The following is a 12313-nucleotide window of genomic DNA, read 5'->3' as shown; positions in this document are numbered from 1 at the left end:
GCTTTTCTAGCATAATATTCATTTCCAGTTAGTTGGTTCCACTAATAACATGTCCAAAATAAGACAGCTTCCACCTAGTTATCGAGCTATAATTCTTTGCCAACATCAGCGTTCAATGGCATCAATAATTTTCCAGCCCTTCTTCATTTTTCAGTTTTCACATCCATGACAAAAACACAATAGCCTGGACAATTCTGATCTTTGTTCTTATAGGCACAAAATTGCTTTTGATTTTATTTTATAGATCTTTTATTCTTGCTACTATAGTCAAGTCTGTGTTTCATTTCTTAACTACTGCTCTATCCAAAATGTTTATGTCTTCATTATCATTGAAGTTAGCTATAGTTTCCATTGTCATAACCTTAGATTTTTCTTTTTCGATAATTAGCTTAAAGTGGAAGTTCAGGAGAAACCTAGCTAAGGCTAAACCTACTCCAACTCCCATTATAAACCTATTCTATCTAATCCTGTAAAGAAGATATGTATGCTTATCTATTCTGAAGCTGCTCTGGTCCGGTCTTATGGTCTCTCCAATGGTGGCTTCTGTGTAGAGGAGAGATCATCGAAATGCCTGAGTGAAGACGTAACCCATGGGCTTACTATGGAGTATATGTTGTCAGCTGTCCCTCCTCTACACTTCAGCTAAGACTATATAAAAAGCTTCTTACAAATACCTGCTTTAAATGTGATAGATTTCGAGGAACTTTTTTTTTTTTATTTAATTTGAGAATATCCATTCTGAATATCAAATGCTTTAGATCATTCAAGTCATCTGTTATGAAATGTGATTCTTACCTCTTGCTGCTTCACCAGGAAGGCATCAATGAGATTCCTCTGGTCATTTACATCTAGATTTTTCTTCTGTTCAGTAAAGGTTGCTCTTATGAAGTTAAGCAACTGTCCCAAATTTTCGAAAATCTTTCGGTGAGGTCCTGGAAGCAGGTCTAACAAACTTGGAATAAAATTGTACAGCTTTAAATAGAAAAAAAAATACATATATGTATATATTTGAAAATATACTTGTAATTTGAAAGACTGTGTAGGATGAGGGTAGATAGGAAGGAAGATACTGTAATTGATTCTTCTACAGATGAGGTTAACATTTTAGTGAATATGCTCAGGTTGGTGCAGGCCAGGATCTGAACATATAACACAAAACACATAAACAACGCATAACAACGGAATACCATCCTTCAAGGATGGTTCTCAATTCTGCCCTCCTCAGAATCTAGTAGGAAACTGTAAATAAGCACACAGGAGTGCACATATACCTGGTGCATTACCATAAGTTTATTGTATAAAATAAAAACATACAGCCAAATGGATACTGACAAAAAATAATGTATACAAGCTTTGTATGACACTAAATCACAATCCAGTGCAGAAATAGAGTAGCCAAACACACCGTGGTGCTACATTGGCAAGCTGACACATTTCGGGGGTTGCACCTTGAAGAAGCCTCTAATGTTCTACCTGGAATAATGTAAGATACTATAGAGTGTGCATCCAATGCAAGTCCTGTTGGCTCTGGAGTGGGTGGCGATGGAGAAAAAGAAGTCACCCACCTGGTGGTGAAAGAAAACCCCCTAATGTATCATGCACCAAGCCCCTGTGTCTCATGAGGACTGGATGAGCAGCTGGTCTTCCAGAGCTTCTATCAGAAACAGGGAAAACATAGACGTTTGTGCCAGTATTCCAGGCATGAAGGGGTTGATGTGTGCAGTGACTAGGAGGATGTGAAGGGAAAGTCTAGCACCTGCGTCCATGCACATGAACAGGGTGTGGGCTTAGACGGAGTGCAAGCATGATGCCCTGCAGACCCTGTATGTAAAGATGGGACCCAGCTGCATGTGTTGACAACGTGCAATGAAGTTGTGGTCCCCCTTAAATTTGGCAAAATTGGCAGGATTGGCTGTTGCAACATCAGAGGTAGGCCTCAGACCAAACAAAATCACTAAGCAATTGGACAGTTGCTTAGGGGGGGAGGTGTGCCCAGTAAGACAAGGTGGAGCTATGGCAGTGTAAAAGGTGGAGGAAATTAATATGTTTAGCAGCCATTTTGGAAGGAGCATATGTGTTGCTATCACAGTTACTATGGAGAACTGAGAAGCCAATTCCTCCATCTTGAATACAAGGCTACAATTTTGGCCTGCGTCCAAAATTGCAATATGCTAGGAAGCTGGAGTGGATATGTTGTTACCCCTCTTTCAAACTATAGTATCCCCTCTCACAAGTGACCAAGGACCAGAGTGAAGAAGGGTAGGACTGGGCTGCTTCCTCCAAGGAGTTCAGGGTTGATGCTGGCCTGGCTGGGTTAAGGACGGCAAAAGAGCTGCATCTGGATTGAGCGAAAGAGGAACTGGAGGCATTGGCGGTGTTGGAGCTAGAGGAGCAGGACACCAAACCAGTTGTGGGGGAGAGCAAGTTGTCCAGTGCCACAATTGCAGAATTATCTCTATATTCCACTGTTGCTCGCCTGGGGATGTTCTGAAGTTTGTCTCTTCATAGAGGTCCAAAAATTGCCACCCACATTAGATTGACTATTTTTTCAGGTATGTGAGCCTGACACCTACATTGTGTTTTTCAGATGAAAGTAGGAGCATAGACTTTGGGCTGGCTGTGCCACTTGTGCAGGCTGAGAAACATTTTCTACCCAGGGGAAGCCAGCAAATTAACTCAATTGGCCAGGCTTTAGTTTTTTCTGATTGCCCACATTTGGTTGGAATATGGGAAGGAGTTCCCATACCTTTGAGAGGACATGATGGACATCCTGGACAAGGAGCACAAGGGACATCATGACAAATTTGTATGAGGCAGATTTCAAAGCTCTATTGCAATGTCAAAGAGGCTAACCCAGCTTACAAAAGATTCACGGTGTGCTACCATGAACTTAACTTTCAGGCGGTGTTGACCCCACCCCACGGGACCAGACATGTACTTTTCTATTCAGTGTCCTCATCCTGTTATGGGAAATCTGGTCATTATGGTGGATCCCTTCTTTTAGGTTTAAATGTTTGAAAGTTTGCATACTGCGTTGTTGCTGTTTTTACAAGGGGCCCTTTTTCATAGGCTTTTTTGCGTTTGGGCAAGGACACAGGGGCCCCATGATCCCCTGTTGCCCTGGGGCCCCATGAGTTGTCAGTCTGCCCCTGGGTACTACTGAAGAAATTTGAGGTTTTAATCCCTGGCCCACTTTTGATAAGAAAGGGGTCAAACCCTCTGGTGTGGAGGAGTTTGCACAGAGAGGTGGAGAAGAGCATTGTAGATCACTTGGTACAAAATTGATATCTACAGTGGAATGAGGTGGAGTGATTTGTTTACACACGGCACTTAATGGATGGAATTCAGCACAGAGCACTGTTTTGATACACTGGACACTTTATAAAATAGTTGTGGACACTTTATGTATTTAGATGAACCTCCTAACAAGTAACCTGCTAGAGCTAAGATGGTAAGGAAAGCACTAAAATTGCCAGGAGGTAAAACATAAGGCATGAGTGAAAGGAGGTATGGCTTGAAGCTGAATTGTGGGATAAGCATTTATTGTCTACAGTAAATACAAGAGCCATGTATATTCTTACTTGAATCTTGGTGTGGTTTGTGTATTTCTCCCAGGTCTGTGCAGTAATTCAGAATGAAACTTTACTGATCACTTCTGCTCTCTCTGCTTGTGCTGGGTGACTGGTAGTGGAGCTGTAGGGTCCCTCACACATCTCTGCTCTCTGTGCAGGCTTTGTACAGCACAGTGATGATGTCACCACTACATTTCCAATGTAATAATTGGGTTTGCAAATGCATTTGATGCACACACAGTGGATTTATATCGTTTGTGGCTATTGAGGATTATGTTTAAAGATTGATGGCCAGAGTTAATTTTAAAAAAGAGCTTTTCATCATTGGTGAGACTCACCAACTATATCTGTCCTGGTGATGGGAAATTCACAATTTTAAAAGAACACGAGGCAGCACAGTGGCTAAGAGGTTGGCACTTCTGCCTTGTAGTACTAGGGTTGTTGGTTTGAATCCAAACCCTGGCACTACCTGGAGATTGCATGTTTTCCCTATGCCTGCATGGGTTACCTGTGAGTATTCTGGTTTCCTCCCACACTCCAAAGATATGCTGGTAGGTTATTTGGCTCCTGATATGTATAAATGGGAGTTAGGGACCTTAGCTTGTAAGCTCCTTGAGGGATAGGGACTGATGTGAATGGAGAATACAAAAGTGCTGCATAATTTGACGGCGCTGTATAAGTACCTGTAATAATAAATACATTTTCAAACTGGGGCCTTTCCATATACTTCCATATACTTGTGTCTTCAGGACAGGAAGTGAAGGGAAATATCTTAACAAGACATAGGGGTTGATTTACTAAAACTTGAGAGTACAAAATACGGTGTAGCTTCTAGTTTCAGCTTGTTTAATTAAGCTTTGAAAAACAAAACTGGAAGCTGATTGGTTTCAATGAAGAGTTGCACCAGATTTTGCATAACGAAAGTGGATTTGTTTTGCACATGCACACCTTTTTCAGGTATGTTTAGCACTGGATCACCTTGAATCATTGACAATCTTTTAGAAAACGTCCAATGGTGACCAAGCAGTAAATCAATTGAAAAAAATTCCCCCCCCCCACGCACACACACACACACACACACACACACACACACACACGGCAACTTACCATGCCCACACGGGAACCCATAAGCTTTGAATTTTCATTAATCAAACCCATGAGTTTCAGTATAGTGGGGTCATCATAAGTGAATCGATGACCAAGTAGTATGGAGATGATTATATTGGCCACTGCAGCATTAAGGGTGGTCAGATTATCAAAAGGTTTTCCTGGAATTAAAAAAAAAATAGGAGGATTAGATAGAAACAAGAAACAGAATTCACGCTGGAGAAAATATATGAAAAATAGACAAAATCTAACTATCAATGTTGTCTTCCAGAATTCAAATAACATCATCCAAAATTCACATATTTTTCTCACTGAACCCTATATGTTTCTTAGACCAAAGCTTGTCCTGAAAATTTGGATGTTAGTGCTAAAATAAAAGTACCATTGACGATACTCAGTTGGTTTTGTTGCAAGTGCACTAATATGGCTACAATCATATCAAACATGAATCTGTAATGAAAGTTTTGTGAATATTGGGTGAAAATGTTGATAAATAGATCCTTAAAACAAGAGTTTCCAAACTTGTGAAACAAAGAGCTAGTTTACTGGCCTTCAGACTTTAGGGGGGCAGGATTGTGGCCAGTGGGAGTAGAAATTGCCATGGCATCAGTGGGATTGAACAATACCCTAGGCTTGGTGGTCAGTGGGAGGAACAGTGCCCCATCGTTGGTGCCAGTAGGGTAATTAGTTCCCCATTTCTGGTATCAGTGGTAGAAACAGTGCCCTGTCAGTGGTGTCAGTGAGAGGAACAGTGCCCCATTGCTGGTATCAGTGAGAGGAACAGTGCCCCATTGCTGGTATCAGTGGTAGAAACAGTACCCCATCACTGGTGTCATTGGGAGGAACAGTGCCTCATTGTTGGGATCAGTGGGAGGAACAGTGCCTCATTGTTGGGATCAGTGGGAGGAACAGTGCCCCATCGTTGGTGTCAGTGGGAGGAACAGTGCCCCATCATTGGTGTCAGTGGGACGAATAGCACCCCATTGTTGGTGTCAGTCCGAGGAATAGTGCCCCATCATTGGTGTGAGTGGGTAGAATAGCGCCCTATCATTCGTGTCAATGGAAGGAGTAGTGCTTCATGTCAGTGGAAGGAAAAGTGCCTCAAGGGCTGGATTAAAGCAACTAAAGGGCCACATCCAGCCCACAGGCCGTAGTTTTGAGACCCTTGCCTTAAAGCAGTGTTTCTCAACTCCAGTCCTCATGGACCCCCAACAGGTCATGTTTTCAGGATTTCCATTATTTTGCACAGGTGATTTGATCAGTTTCACTGCCTTAGTAATTACCACAGCTGTTTCATCTGAGGGAAATCCTGAAAACATGACCTGTTGGGGGTCCATGAGGACTGGAGTTGAGAAACACTGCCTTAAAGGAATGTTTTTATAAATTGGATTGTCCATCTTCTCTCAGGCTTATCTGGCTTGATCTCAGACAGCTTGAACCATGAATGTAGCTAGCCAAGCCCATAAGTCTTGGCCATAGGTACTGTAATTTTATATGAAAATGTATAATTTTCATATTAACTTAAAAGCAGCACAACATAAATAGAATTCACAGAGTAAACTCTTTGCCGAATATAGGAACATTTAACAGTGGACAGTTGCGGTCAGTAAAAGTGTTAAAAATCGAAAGTGTTGATAAATCATTGGTTTTAACTCATTAAAATATGAGTCAGAGCTGTACTGAGCAAACTGGTAGATGAATCCACAGTCTATCAATGGTTGCCATACATATGCAGGTTGAAGCTCATCCAAGAATATTGGAAGAATTTTGAGATTGTTATTTCTGTTACCAGTTACCTGTATCTAAGATAAACACATGCTTATTTTCACTCTAACTGTATACAACTTATTATTATTATTATACAGGATTTATATAGCACCAGCAGTTTGCACAGCACTTTACAAAATGAAGGCAGACATTACAGTTACAATACAATTTGGTACAAGAGGAAACAGAGGGCCCTGCTCATTAGAGCTTACAATCTAGGAGAAGGAGTTGAGTGCTACAAAAGGTAATAGCTGTGGGAGATCAGCTGATGGAGGAAATAAATGGCGGTTTACTAGGTAGAAGCAGGATAGGCTTCTTTAAAGAGAAAGGTTTTCAGGGATCATCTAAAGGTGGATAGATTAGGAGACATCCAGACAGATTGGGGTAGGGAGTTCCATAAGATGGGAGAAGCTCGGGTGACGTTCTGGAGGCGAGCATGGGAGGAGGTGACATAGAATCTAGAGAGCAGAAGGTGTTGGGAGGATTGAAGAGAGCGGTTTGGTTGATATTTTGAGACCAGGTTGGTGATGCAGCTGGGGGCAGAGTTGTGGATGGCTTTGTAAGTTGTTGTTCGTATTTTTAATTTTATTTGTTGGGCGAGTGGAAGCCAGTGGAGGGATTGGCAGAGAGGGGTAACAGAACTGAATGGCTGGTAAGGTTTATGAGCCTGGCAGCAGTTTTCATGATGGACTGGAGGAGGGATAGCCTATGTAAAGGTAAGCCATTGAGGAGGGAGTTGCAGTAGTTGAGGCAAGAGATGACCAGGGAGTGAATTAGGAGCTTTGTGGTATTACTCACTATAATGAGAAGCTCAAAATGAATTATTGAATTTTCATGCTATTTATAAACACCATTTCATCAGATGCACCCAAGTTAGACTTTATCATTTTTTGTAGTCACTATAAAGGACCATATGTTGTCTCAAATAATTTTAAGTGCCAGTATCTTGGCAATGTTAGACCTCACCATCACCAGTAAAGACCTGACTTGGGACACTATCATATCTGCTGGACATAGTTTGATAAGCTCTTGATGTTCAAGGCCAACAGACATCTTTTCAGATATCAATGGTGCTGATGGAAGTTGTGTGATATGTAGACCTCTTGGATGTGTATTTTGTTCTTAAACAAATACTTCTAATGTTATCAGCATTTGGGATGTGTTCAAACATCCATATGGCCGTCATCATGAAGGAAACTGCCTAAGAATGATAATTGGCAGATAGCTATAGCCTGATATGTCTATATTGCAACTTATGGAAATGGCCACCAAGAAAGAACCTTTAAGATCATTCCAATAACAAATGCAGATACATTTGCAAAAAAAATAAAAAGCCAACAGTTAATAAAAAGGTAATCAAATTTCTTTTCTTATAGAACATAAGGCATAAAATGACACATAGGGCATAAAGCATAGAAAAAAGGGCACATAAAATGAAGCATAGGGCATAAAGAAAACACAGATGCATCAAAATAATCACCTCCATAAGATTTAATTGCCTGCACTAAACATTCGGCTTCTTCACAAATCTTGTCTTCTATAGCTTTTTTTCCCATTCCGTAATCTCTGAGTGTTGAGAGAGTGAATCTTCTCATTGCCTTCCAATTCTCACCATTAGAAAAAAAAACACCTAAACATGAAGAATGTAATGTGTTTTTTGTGTCAACAAATATAACCATCAGATAGAAATGCTGCCCAAAATACAGATCCAGGGCTGATGACAGCAATAACAAATGATTCCTAGTGTTTACTTTATCTTATCGCAGGACCATAATTTTCCGTTGAAAGCAGAAAACATTAATTTCCTTAAAGGATATCTAAACTGAAGAACAAAAATGTAATATATTGCTGCTTGCTGGTCTTTAGATGCAGTGGAAGCATTAGTTTTATTTTTCAAGCTTTTTTCCTTTATTTTCACCCGGTGACTCACTTACCAGTAATGCACTTTCTATCATAGGGTAAAAATGCTCACTTACTATACTGTATCTTTGGAGAAACAGTGTTGTCACCCTAGGTCATGACTACAAACCATCATCCCTTGTATCTCTTTGCAACATAGGGGGTATGGTTCTGTAGTTCAAAGAGATAGCTGAAAGCATTGCTAATATATCACAATGAGCCAGAAAGTTATGTCTACAGGATTTCTGGTAGGATCAATAGATAGTTTTTTGCACTTATTGAACAGTTTACAACAGAAAACAAGCAAAATTCAATTACATCAACCATATCGTTTGCCATTTACTAAAGATAAAAAATAGTTTGAGAGCTTATTTGGATTAACCACATGGGAACCCACTTTGTTTACACTTGTTGGGGAAGCTTTGTAAAATCCATCTGGACTTGATTGTGACATAATGTGGATTTCTACCTTTTCTGTTTTGTATACCTTTATAATCAATAAAAAGACAGTTAAAAAAAACCATAGTTACCATTGTCTTTTGTTGACTTAGATAATATTGCCAGCTTTGGTCTGTTAGAAAATTCTTCACCATGGGTGAGTAGAGCATCTTTAACGGTGTCATAGCCAAACAAGATGATGGCTTTTTCCATTCCGAAATGAAAAGTTAATACTGTGCCATACTTCTTAGACAGCTGGAAATATAACATACAGTAAACGACATAATTAACAATCTAAAATGAGCATTAAATAAACCCTCCTCTAATTTGTCTAAACATTTTCATTCTTTGATGTTTGTGTACTGTTTACTCCCGAAGAAGCTGCAGTTTCTTCGGGTCCCCTGTTCCCAGAGCCCCCAACTCTACAAGCAGCACCATGCTCCTTGACATATTTAGGCTGCAGAAGGGATGCTTTTTGTAAATACATTTACACTACTGTGCAAAAGTCTCTACAACAACTATTAGAGCCCTCCTTGGTATATTTCTGTATTATGACCACAAGACTATTATAATGCAATGGCTCTTTGGCTTTCTGGAAATTGCCGGTTAATTCAGCATTACCTGTCTACATGGCCACCTACAGTGGACAAGTCAAGCCTGTCCATGTAAGATTGAGAAGATATGGAGCTGCTGGCTGTCTGTAATTAACTCAAATCTCTAAGTGCAAGATATGGTGGTGACCTTGTCTTTTTGTTATATCTGAAACGCTTAAGCAATTATGTGCCTGATAAATGTAGATGTATGTTATGCCTCTGTACATAGAGGAGGATAGAGTCTGTGACTTGCGGCCACCCTGTGGAATTTTCCACCTACTTTTTATTGTTTATTTGGTGAATTTGTAGGCAGGTACAGTTAGCCTTCCCACCTGTAGGAGGCCGAGTGCAATTGTTGCATGGAAAGGAGAGTATTATAAGGGAACTGACCCCTTAGAGATTCTGTACAGTGCCTTGAGAGAGGAAAGTAGTCTGGCCACCAAAATCTCGACTTCGGCAGCCATCTTTGGTAAGGGAACCTTTTAAATAAAGGACACCACATAACTGTGGCGTGCTTCTGGCTACCAATGTTGTTGGTGATGCCCAAGGGGCTCAAACAGGAGAAAGTGGAGAATTGGTGGAATGTAGTCGAAAAAAATGAAACTATATTTGATACTGTTCCTAGATAGAACGTGCAGGTACAGAAGTTGTAAGAGCCCTCACGAGTTCTTGACAAAGACAGATTGGCCATGTGGCATTATGGAAAGTGGGCTTACAGATATACAGTAAGAAGCAACAAACTCAAAAGAAGGCCCAGTCTATTTATTTAACAAGGAGCCATGTGATCTTTATATTCAGCACTGCAAGGCATGTTCAAAAGGTGAAAGGAATGTCAAACAAAATGCCCCATCTTGATACCTGTATTTAAAAATCTTTATATCAAAGTTGGCCTTGACAGCAAGAGAACATCTGTGAATTTGGCAAGGTGGCTGTATTACCTCCATAATTGATTTGTAAGGTTGTTTCATTCCAAGCATGTGCAGATTTCCAATGATGGGTAAAGGTTTTGGCCCTGGAGGCAAATTCATGTGTTTATCTCTCCTCTGGTTGTTGTAAACATTGGCCAGGAAGAGGATGACCACGACAGATATAAGGATTGTGATTGGATCCATGGAGAACATTTTCGATTATATCTAAAACACCAGAGTAAATGGAGAAGGAAAGAATTAGTACCTCAGTAATTTTTTTTACAGTTATCTGTGATTGTAAGTAGAAGTGTCTTTGTTTGTCTCAATGACCACTTTCACAAACAAAAAGGAAATGTAATATTTTAAAGATGTCACTAGAAGAAGAAATAAAAGCTAATCTTCCAACAGAGGCACCTATTCTTGTCATATCTGTGACAAGTGAATCTCCCTCACATTGTAGAGATCTCTTTTCACTTCCTGTGGCATCTCTGGAGCAGAAAGTGCAAAGAAATCTCAGACAACAAAAAATAAACTAACAGGGTTTTTAACCCTTCTCTACCCTATCTAAAAATAAAGAAAAACATGTTTTTGGCTATGCATACACTTTAACTCATTGTTTTACTGATGTAGAGAAAACTGGGTTAGGAATCTTAGATATTTAACATGTTATATTTGTTCAGCCAAAGGATCATCAGCACAAAAAAATTTATTTGTTTTTATTAGTCAGCATGTTTGTATCCATATTGTTCTCCACATTTACAGCTGACTTGTAAAAGTGACAGTGACAGGGATGCTTTAGAAGATTTAAACCATAGCAACAAAATTATAAATACCAGAATATCCCAAAAGAGATGCAGATTTCTCTCATTCTCTGTCACAGTTTTGATGGACAGCTTGGCTCAGGGGCGGACTGACAACTCATGGGGCCCCCGGGCAATAGGGGATCATGGGGCCCCTGTGTCCTTGCCCAAACTCAAAAAAGCCTATGAAAAAGGTACAAGGGGCATCTCATGGGGCCCCCTACTGACCCCTCAGGCAATAGGGGATCATGGGGCCCCTGTGACCTTGCCCAAACTCAAAAAAGCCTATGAAAAAGGTACAAGGGGCATCTCATGGGGCCCCCTATTGACCCCGGGCCCTCGGGCAGTGCCCGAGTTTCCAAATGGTCAGTCCACTCCTGGCTTGGCTTACATGTAAGGAATCATTCACACATTGGACCTGATTTACTAAAGGCAAATAGACTGTGCACTTTGCAAGTGCAGTTGTACAAGACTTTAGAACATGAAGGGAAGCTCTGCTGAATTCCATCATCCAACTACATGCAAGGAAATAGCTGTTTTTTTTTAATTTCCATATGTGATTGGATATTCTTTGCAAGGTATAACTTCTCATTTACCAAGCTCTGGTGAATCTGCACTTGCAGAATGTAACTGCACTTGCAAAATACAGTCTATTTGCCTTTAGTAAATCAACCCCTATGTGTATTGACCTGCGTTTTTGGCACTGAATAAATACAGGCCACTGCGGGGCACTTAAAAAACAATGTTTTCTATGTGCCCCTTTCATACCAAAACATTGGTTTGATGTGTGGTGCATTACAGTGCAAAAAATGCAGCATGTCTTTTTTTTTCACACTGCATTGGGGATTTAAATTTGCCTCTGATGCAGCCAGCGTGACCAGCAAAACTGATCAGGTTTCCACCCTCTCTCCCATGATGTCAGCTATTGGGATGCTTCTCCCCTTATCTCTTTCATATACAGAAGAAAAGGTCCCTCTGGATATATACCTCTAGACCACACCACCTTTGGAAAAAACTTGGATTCCTCAAGACCCACATGGATGACTAAGTATCACTTTATCTATCTGAGTGTTATATGGCTTGGACCTTTCATTGATATAGCTGGTGGGCCAATGACAAGCTATGTACCAGGGGTGGACTGACAACTCATGGGGCCCCCGGGCAATAGGGGATCATGGGGCCCCTGTGTCCCTGCCCAAACTCAAAAAAGCCTATGAAAAAGGTACCAG

At 40.6% G+C, this 12313-nt stretch overlaps 1 protein-coding gene across 1 annotated transcript in view; it reads right to left on the bottom strand.

Annotated features, from left to right (window-relative positions):
- LOC149455637 (cytochrome P450 2F2-like) overlaps nt 1–12313 on the bottom strand; it is a 39512-nt gene that overhangs the window by 26570 nt on the left and 629 nt on the right. Inside the window, exons 2-6 of the mRNA XM_089686026.1 lie at nt 10315–10509; nt 8876–9038; nt 7927–8076; nt 4680–4840; nt 796–972 (exon numbers count right to left, since the gene is read on the bottom strand). Coding sequence (XP_089542152.1) covers nt 796–972; nt 4680–4840; nt 7927–8076; nt 8876–9038; nt 10315–10497 — 834 coding nt within the window. The 5' untranslated portion in view covers nt 10498–10509. The remainder of the gene's footprint in view (nt 1–795; nt 973–4679; nt 4841–7926; nt 8077–8875; nt 9039–10314; nt 10510–12313) is intronic.

Source organism: Staurois parvus, unplaced genomic scaffold (assembly GCF_062004578.1).
Source record: "Staurois parvus isolate SC_StPar_1 unplaced genomic scaffold, SC_StPar_1.0 ptg000390l, whole genome shotgun sequence".
NCBI lineage: Eukaryota > Metazoa > Chordata > Amphibia > Anura > Ranidae > Staurois > Staurois parvus.
The sequence above is the reverse complement of the archived record's forward strand: the minus strand, read 5'-3'. Positions and strand labels throughout refer to the sequence as shown.